The following is a 10,579-nucleotide window of genomic DNA, read 5'->3' on the forward strand; positions in this document are numbered from 1 at the left end:
TATTTTGCTCCCTTTCCATTTCTATAGAAATTTCAAGCGTTTTCCGTAAAATCTCGTATATTTTTGTATAATATTGCTTATTAAATTCCAATTTGCTATCACGGCGCCAAACGAAAAAACATAGAGGATGGCCACAGCTATGGAAAGAAAGTTTACTGGACTTAGAAAGCGTCTAGATCAATTAGGCTATCGTCAGCCTCTGGGAGTGGAGTCTCTACCTCTGGTTGAACGTATTTTTAGTGACTTACTTCACACAACAGAGAGCTTGAGAAATGCTAAATTACAACTAACAAAGAATAAAGAACAAAAAAGCAAGTCTTGTAACATTTATCATTTATATATCTGTCTGCTATTTAGGTTTATGGGAACGGCATGTGGCACCATATCAACAGGACAATGGTCGATTAACTCAAGAAAACATTAGTCTTCATCAACAAATTATGAAACTTAAAGAATCTCTTGAACTCAAAACTAAAGAGTTAAAAGCAGCTATAAGACGACTTGAACATGAGAACACTGACTTAAAATTTCTCAACAATCAGTATATGCAACGTTTGATTACACAAGAAAAAGAGTCACAAGCAAAGTCTGAAAAAATTTTAGAACTTCAAGAAAAAAACTCGCAAGCTGTCATTCAAACTCCAGGTGGAAGAAAACGGCAAATACCATTTCGTCGACAACGTATGGAACTTGATTCTACACTCACAGACAACCCATCTGTCCCCACGTCCCAGAAAGCTCATGTTACCCTTCCTTCTCCTGATCCTTATGTTGCTGATCTCCTCAAAGTAGCTGACAACAAAATGGCTGACATGCAAAGATCTTTAGAACAATTAGAAAAAGAGAAATCATTATTATTAGATAGTATACAAGATCTTAAGAAACAAGTTAGTAAGATGGTAGATAAATGGACATACAGGCAAATGAATGGATGAATGAATTGATATTTTTATGAACAGATAAATAATGAATGGACAGATAGAAGAATAATGGATAAATTGATGGGACAAATGGATTGATGGATAACAGAGTAGATGGATGGATGAAATAATTAATTACATTTTTGTAGGTGGAGCGAAGAGAAGGAGAAATAGAGCGTCTTTCTAGTCAGTTAAGAGGAGGACGACCTCCTGAAGCATTGGCTATGGAAGGCAAAATAGAGAGTAATGAAAGAATGACTGCTCATCTCAATATTCAGGTCGTACTCCAGGCCCTATACACAAGGGGTCCTAATATCAACATGATATGTAAATATTTTCTTTACAGGTGGACTTCTTACAACAAGCTAATCAGAAATTGGAATCTGAACTGATAGAAGAACAGACTAAAAATTCACAGCTGCAGTCTCGAGTTGATGAATTAAGTAGTAAAAACTCACGTATTTGTACAGAATTACAAGTAAGTACTATATAATGTATCTATGAGGATATATAGTACATGTTCGTGAGGACATAGTACATGGTCCTTTAGAAACAATTTGTGAGTGAGTGTATTATTATAATAATAATGTGTGTCTCTTTTAATGTAATAATACTTGAAGTATATTAGCCTATGTTATGAATGTATGTTGTCCTATTATGTGTAGGAGATAGGAGAGCTAGTGAAGGAGATGGAGAAGGAGAGAGAAGACAAGGAGGGATCATTGAAATCTGAAGTGGATAAGTTAGTCCAGAAATGTCATGAACTCACTCAAAAACTAAAGATATTAGAAGAAGAGAAACAACAACAACAAACAGTTAGTGATTGTAGTGTCCTAACTTGTATGTATCTGTGATCATTTTAATAGTTACATAATGAAGTGGTCTCTGATAATCAGAGGATGGCAGAAATGTTAGTTACATCTCAAAGTGACTCAGAACAAGCAGCAGAACTTCTTGAAAACTCTCAAAGGAAAATCGCCTCTTGAGAAAAAACATATTCAACAACTCAAAGAAACTGGTAATGTTAACTGGTTTAACTAGTTTTCTAAACTTGTTTGTGTAGAATGTACCCTTCAAGATAAACTGGAGGCATTAGAAGGAGACAAAGGAAAGAGAAAAGAATCTCCAATAAAATCTTCTAGTCCAGGAGAGCTGAGAAAACTTCGAAAAGAGAGGATGAACTCAGAGAGGCTGTGAAGAGCTTTGAAACAGAGTTATTACAAGTGAGCTGTCTATAATTAGAGAGTACTTCATGAGCTATTACATGTAATATATCATTAATAATAGGTTGTATATAATAAAATACATCATGATATCTCAGTACTAGAGTGTAATGACATTATATTATATAATGATCCCCTCTCTACTAGAGATATATATTGTAACTAGTACATTAGACCAGGTGTCATTAATATAGAGGTTGTTCTAGTGTAGTGTTCTGAATGTAGTGAGTGTTCCTTAATTGAGAGGATTCATTAGTAGATATTACATATTGTAATAAAATTAATATGTCATAATAATATATATAACAGAATATTATCTTGTGTCATATGATGATCACAGGATAGTCATGTGATCATATGATTATATACTTTGTTCTATATAGATACAACAGTGACAATACATATGATATGATATCATCTTATATTCTATAGATACAACAAGATGCTAAAGCATTAACTCATGATAGAGATAACTTCCAATTACTCTATACTCAAGTAGATCTCTCTTTATTAATATTATTATATTACTGCACTATAGGTCAATGATGAATTGAATAGAGTACGTACAGAGTCCAGGGGACCTACAACTGCTCATCTCTTACGTCGACTTGAAGGTGAACGAGATGATGCTAGATTAGAAGTTCAACAGTTGAGATCAGAGTGTGAGAGTCTACGAGAGAGACTACAAGTTATGAGAGAAGGAAGAGAGAAAGAGGAAGTCGAGGAAGAACAGGAAATGAAGGAGTTGTTGTTAAGGATTGAAGAAGTTAGTGATCAATCAATAGATGGATGGATGATAGATGAACTGATAAATTATATAATTCTCTTTCATTAGATAACATTGGAACGTGATAATTTAAATCAACATTCAGACACATTAAGAAATGTTGTTCATAGTCTTGAAGAGGAACTAAAACAATCAACAACTACTTTAATATCTGCTCAATCAGAGAGTAAAAAATTACGCACAAAATTAAAACAAGTACAAAATTTACTTGAAGCAAATGAGAGAACTAGACAAGAACAACAAAGACAATTACAACAACAGGTATGTTAATAAAGTCTTATCAATAACAATATTTATATTATGAGGACACTTGTCCCATCCTAATACTTTAGTGTATTATACAACCTCTATATTGAGGACACTTGTTCTAGTCCCATACTAATACTTTAGTGTATTATACAACCTCTATATTGAGGACACTTGTTCTAGTCCCATACTAATACTTTAGTGTATTATACAACCTCTATATTGAGGACACTTGTTCTAGTCCCATAGTAATACTTTAGTGTATTATACAACCTCTATATTGAGGACACTTGTTCTAGTCCCATACTAAATACTTTAGTGTATATATACAACCTCTATATTGAGGACACTTGTTCTAGTCCCATACTAATACTTTAGTGTATCATACAACCTCTATATTAAGGACACTTGTTCTAGTCCCATACTAATACTTTAGTGTATCATACAACCTCTATATTGAGGACACTTGTTCTAGTCCCGTACTAATACTTTAGTGTATTATACAACCTCTATATTGAGGACACTTGTTCTAGTCCCATACTAATACTTTAGTGTATCATACAACCTCTATATTGAGGACACTTGTTCTAGTCCCATACTAATACTTTAGTGTATTATACAACCTCTATATTGAGGACACTTGTTCTAGTCCCATACTAATACTTTAGTGTATTATACAACCTCTATATTGAGGACACTTGTTCTAGTCCCATACTAATACTTTAGTGTATCATACAACCTCTATATTGAGGACACTTGTTCTAGTCCCATACTAATACTTTAGTGTATTATAGAACCTCTATATTGAGGACACTTGTTCTAGTCCCATACTAATACTTTAGTGTATTATACAACCTCTATACTGAGGACACTTGGTTTAGTCCCATACTAATACTTTAGTGTATTATACAACCTCTATATTGAGGACACTTGTTCTAGTCCCATACTAATACTTTAGTGTATTATACAACCTCTATACTGAGGACACTTGGTTTAGTCCCATACTAATACTTTAGTGTATTATAGAACCTCTATATTGAGGACACTTGTTCTAGTCCCATACTAATACTTTAGTGTATAATACAACCTCTATATTGAAGGACACTTTCTAGTCCCATACTAATACTTTAGTGTATTATGCAACCTCTATATTGAGGACACTTGGTCCATTAAATAGAGAATTTTTGTCATCTTTATACTCATTGTGAATTCTAAACACTAACTCCTCCCTCCCCTCCACACTTCACACACATACACACCACAGATGTCAGTGTCAGAAGTGACTAAAGTTGACAAAACTCGCTTACAATCACAAATCTCTCAATTAGAAGAAGAGATAAAAAGAAAAGATGAGAAAATTGAGGAAGTGACGCAGGCACTTACTCTACTAGATCAGGAACATGACACTTTAAGAGAACAATGTGATATTAAAGATGAAGTAATAGTTCAATTAAAGACTGAACTACAACAAAAAGTAAGTCTATAAATAGAACATGTAATAAATTAATTAAAATTATTAAAGATAATAAAATCCTAAGACTTTAAACTTTCAATCTTAATATTTCTTAAAATGATTTAACAGGTTAATTGTGTGGTATTGTTTTAAAGAAAAATAATTGTTAAGTTAATACAATGTCTTTAGTAGTAGTTATAAACTTATTAATATTATGTACTAGTTATTAACTTATTAATATTATATACTAGTTATTAACTTATTAATATTATATACTGGTTATTAACTTATTAATATTATCTATTTATTCTATTATAGATTACTGAAGGGAGTCAGTTAGAAACTAATGTCACACGTTTGAAATCAATTGAAACTGATGTTCAAAATCAAGTTACTGCTAAAGATAAAGAAATTATTAGTTTTACGACAGCAACTATTAAGAGTTGAGGATGACAGAGAGAAGATAGGATGTGATCAACGTGAACTAGAGCATCAAGTTAGTCAATTGAAACAGGATTTAGTTTACCATGACAACTGAGAACCAAGCTATTCATGGAGAACTTCGTAAAGTTGTTCAAGAGAGAGATCAATTAGCAAAGAACATTGAGGGTTATACCCAACGTCTGGTCAACTTGGAAGAACAGTTAATTATTAAGGTATGGACTGTTGTATTAGTGAAATCACTCTGCATAAAAACAGTTTGAAATAACCTTTATATAATGGACACTTTAGAACTAGATAATGTCCTTAATATATAGAGATGTCCTCAATACAGTACAGAGGACGGTGGAGTGTTAATATCATTATAGAGGGTATTGTTAATTCAGTGTCCATTATAAAATGGTTCTGATGATAACAATAATACATCCATTTCTTTGTCAATAGGATCAAGAGAGGGAAGGATTGTTAGAGTCATATCGTGTACTCACAAAGGAGGCAGAGAGGTTAGACTGTACTATACAACAAACTAAAGAACAACAAAGTTCATTTGAACTTGAAATGACTACATTACAACAAGAGAGAGATCATCTACAACAATTATGTCAACAATATACTAGTGAGATAGACCAGGTACTCCCATTATTATAATATAATATATTATATAATGTATTATAGCATATTACTACATTACAATCTTATGAACTACAATTATCAAATTTGACTCATTCACTCTCAAAAAATGGAACAAACTGTACGACAGGAACAAGAAGAGAAGGTAACTATGGACACACTCATCTGTATTTATCCATTCATCCATCTATCCATCCATTCATAATCTATTCATTAACATGTATATTCCTATATTACTTCATTACATTACATAATAGTCATAAAACTCCTTAATTGTGTATGTGTTATGTAATAATATATTTATTTATTTATATCTCTTTATTGTAGAAAGCATTACTGGGTGATTTGACAGCTGTGAGAGAACTGTGTCTTCAATTAGAACGTACTAAAGAGTCTCTTACACGTCAACTATCATCATTGTCTGTTACACAAGAACAGAGACAACAAGAACTAGTTGATATCATAGCTGAGAGAGATCTACTTAAACAACAAGTAAGAGAAGAGATAACAACTTTAACACAGGATATGATTTCTCAGCTAGTAAGTCAATGATATCTCTCTCTCTCTCCATTTTAGTACACAGATGAACAGAGACGAGTAGATAGTTTAGAAAACTTGTTATCTCAAGGAAGAAAGAAGGTCTCCATTATAACAACAATATTATATGATAATACTTGGTATATAATGATATAGGAAATTTCAAGCTCAAGTATCTGGTCAAGAGAGAGAGACAGAGATACAACATTTAAACAACAGTTAACTAGGCTAGAAAATGATCAGTAATAATATGATTGTATTATAAATGATATGAAGACTGTTTAGTATGTTACAGAGAGAACAGATCAAGAAGTTACAAGGTGAAGTTACTGTAAAAAATGAGAGAATACAATTACTTATAGCTGAACAAACAGCAGAGAAATTACAAAAGTATGTTATCGTGAAATCTTTGATATAACAAAATTAATTGTTATATTAGACAAGATGTACAGGAACAATTGAGTAGACTGCGTACTGCTATTACATCATCATTACCTCACTCTTCTCCCACGTCTCATCTTCTTCTCCTCCTGGTCCATCTCTGTCACCCTCACCAGCACCAGAATCAAAGGTACATTGAGTGAATGAAGAGAGGGACAGGATAGCTTTATTGTTAATGAGATTATTACTACAAGACAACCAACCTGTTATAATGAACACTGATATATAATGTCATAACTTTATTATTGTAGGGAGTTGAAGAGGTAATTGCTCGTGAACAAGAGGACCTCAATCACAAAGTGCTAGTAAGTAATTCAGCTAGATATTTACAGAAATTGTTGTTGTTTATTTTCCTTTTATTTTATTAGAATTAGTACATGAACTGTTATCTACTCCTCCTATGTTGAAAACTAGTCATTAATATATCAATATTTTTATATATTATTATTATTATTATTATATATATAACTATTGTTGTACTGACTATTAATTGTAATATTGAAGAAAATAGAGCATTTCTATTCTATGGTTGATAAAGATTACAATTGTTAGTATTATAATATATTATTTTATTAGTATATAATTTGTATACAATATTAATACAATAAAGATAATATAAATAAGAGAAATAAAATATAACATATTGTCAGATATTTAACTAGTAAAATGTTTAGTGTCTCAATTATTTGTTATCATTGGAGATCAGTGATCATCAAATGTCTAATGAGTGTGGGAGTAAGTAGATAGAGATTATATTAATACACTATATGGATGAATGGAATGGATCAATGAAATAATGAATAATGGATTAACTGACTGGTTAGACATTTTATTACTGATCAAGTTTATGAAAGCAATAAAAAATATCTAAAGAACTTCTCCAATAAATATAATAACATATTATGTTTATTATATATGTATACATGTATAATTAACAGGAAGTAATCATTTAATAATGAACACTAGTTTAACAAATAGTTTTAAATCAAAAAACATATTATTAACAATTATTAAAACTACCTAATAATTGTTAATAATGTTTAAATATTGGGAAGTTAGCAAGAGCTATGAGATTACAAAAAGTGACTAGTTGTCCTCATCATAATAAGACATTGTCAGTAGTTTCATAACATGATCAATAGTCACACTCATTGTCATCATAGAAAATGATAATTAATTATATTGATTTCAATAAAATTAATATATATTAGTTACATTATATATTTTTAAATTTATTTGTAACTCTCAAATTTGTATACAACAATAAAATAAAAATAATAAATAATACGATAATATGGACCTAGTACTTGATTTAATCCAATAGTCAGTGCTGGTATATAAAGACCTACATTTATATGTATAGTATGTCTGATATTGAAGTATGTAAATGATTTTATGTTTAAGAGAGTAACAATAGACTATTAATGAAACATTGTTATATCTTTAAGATCTCATGACTGTTCTCTGGACATCCACTAGGACATTAAGTAAAAGTTCCACTGTTAATACATAACTAATAGTTTTCATTATAGACTAGAACAGACATCATATAAACTTTTAGGTCAAAGTCTCCTCCTCTTCCTACAGTCTGTAGTCTGAACTCTTAGCGCCATCTTTACTTGCGGGTTTGCATTTTTAGTAAGAACCACACCCATTAAAGTAAGCTGGAGAGTTATCAGTGAGAAATTGCTGCTGAAGTCTTTACTGCTTTAGTCTTCTTTACTAGAAACTACTAATGATGGAAATAACTAAAAGCAAAGTGTATTATTACTAGATACAGAACTGTATAGAAAACTAAGTTAGTTTAGTAAATATAATATTAATGTTTCAAGAAATTTCTGATGTGAACTGTGTGTGTAGGAAATGAGTGTATTTTTTAGGTGATTTGATAAATTAAATGGCTTTAATTAATGGTGTTTTTTTAGGTGATGACAGTAAGTAATTAGTGGATTTTTTTATGAGCATTAGTAATTAGTGATATTAGATAGCGATAAATTTATATAGCTACTACTACTAAGAGGACTATTAATGTACAATTTAGTCTAGTTTGTTTGTTATAATTGTATTTGTAAATATTAGAAATAACAATAGAAGCTTTTATTATTAATTTGTCAAGTAGAGAAGTTGAGTTTGCTAGAGAAGAAGTGAATTATAAAAATTGTTAACTTTTTTTAGAAGACAAAGAACTGGAAACTAAAGTATTTAACTAATAATTGACTTATTGGAATTTAAAATAATTTATTTTTTAGTAAAAATACAATGACAATAGTACAAAAATAACTAATAATTAACGGAGATATTATCATTAACAAACAAACTCTTCAAAACTATTATTTTTAACAACAACATTTTGTAATTGTTGTTTACCAAATTTAGTAATTTTAGGACACTCAGTGAGATCTAGTTATTGTAATGTGTTATTGTTAATGATGAGATGAGAGAGATGAGGTATATCATTATCACTAATGTTAGTGTCATAATACAAGTGTAATCTCTTGATTATTTTATTACCAGCTACAGCTGTTGTTAGTAAGTGGTAAGTATTTGGTAAGAGAGGTGAGGAGTAAAGATATAGGTACTCCATTGTTTTGTTATAAGTTACTACTTGTGATAGTTGACTGACACAGTTAATATCAAAATGAGTGTTCTCTATAACAAGTCTCCTCACTTGACATTCATTAATATCAGTTAATACTGTTAGTAAACTTTGAGGAGATAATCTGATGAGTTCAATATACCATGTTGTATGTTGTCGTCTCTTTAATTGATGTATCACTTCTTTACATTCTGCCACAGTAGATGAAGTAAGTATAACTCTATCACTAGTCCACTTAACACTTCCAGTGTCTCCTATAATAAAACATAGTTACTATATAATATTTTATACACACAACAATAGCTATACACACACTCTAACATGCTCAACTACGATTGTCAAGGCCTAACGAAGAAGACGACGCCATTACTAGTGTTAGGTTACTATAACAACGATGTACGGAGATGAACGGATTCTACAAAACGGACTTAAATTTACTGAGTGTTATACTAATAATTTACTGTATTAGATGATCTGAGTCAGAATGGGGACGTCACTGAGACTGTCTGAGACAAATACACAAGGTACTGAACTGTCAGATAGATATCAGTGAAAATGACTCAGTCATATCACTAGTCAAGATTATTCACAATTAAGATGCAACACTCAATCATGAATCATGATGATGTCTGGTAACAGAGTTTTTGTTTGACTTGTCTTTTTATATCAATTGATTGATTTCTATTTTACTTTACAAAATGTCAAATTTAATAAAAATTAAATTTAGTGTAATATAATAGTATAATGTTACTCTTGTCATTTATAATATACTTCAAGTGAAACAATATTATTTGACAATATCCTATTAACATTGAAGATTGAACATGTGTGTAATAATAGTGACATCATTTCTCTATGTCAGTTTAATGAACACCAGTTAACTTATAGATGTCATTACAATATTTCATATCAAATGAGATTACTATTCTTCTGGTAAATTATTAATTTTTAAAATATATAACCCAATCATACAATAGTATTGAATTTGATGTCCTAGTTTCCACATTATACTCAAGCTCTGAAGGTATCTTGAAGTAAACAATAACTAATTGGACTATATTAATTGGTACATGTGTAGGTACTATTATGACAGAGATCATCATAGAGATCCACTATAGATTACCAGGAAATATTTGATAGATGGATTTTTATTTATTACGCTGAGCCATCAATGATGAATTCATTACTTGATTACTCAATATTGACAACAGGTGTGGTGATGAAAGTAACTAATGAAATAGACTTGTGTCTTCATGTAATAAATTTCACATACAGTTGTTGTATGTGAAATTGATGAGTTATCAT

The 10,579-nt window shown here is 30.6% G+C and overlaps 1 protein-coding gene across 1 annotated transcript; it reads left to right on the forward strand.

Annotated features, from left to right (window-relative positions):
* Positions 1 to 127: 127 nt before the first annotated feature.
* LOC121391134 (centrosomal protein of 135 kDa-like) lies at positions 128 to 8,135 on the forward strand. The gene is given in 10 exon segments (XM_041522862.1): positions 128 to 230; positions 358 to 887; positions 1,267 to 1,398; positions 1,586 to 1,735; positions 2,682 to 2,909; positions 5,746 to 5,802; positions 5,804 to 5,845; positions 6,028 to 6,240; positions 6,930 to 6,983; positions 8,127 to 8,135. Coding segments are annotated over 10 exon segments (1,518 nt in total).
* Positions 8,136 to 10,579: the final 2,444 nt, after the last annotated feature.

The sequence above is a fragment of the Gigantopelta aegis genome, unplaced genomic scaffold, assembly GCF_016097555.1.
Source record: "Gigantopelta aegis isolate Gae_Host unplaced genomic scaffold, Gae_host_genome ctg1752_pilon_pilon, whole genome shotgun sequence".
Lineage (NCBI taxonomy): Eukaryota > Metazoa > Mollusca > Gastropoda > Neomphalida > Peltospiridae > Gigantopelta > Gigantopelta aegis.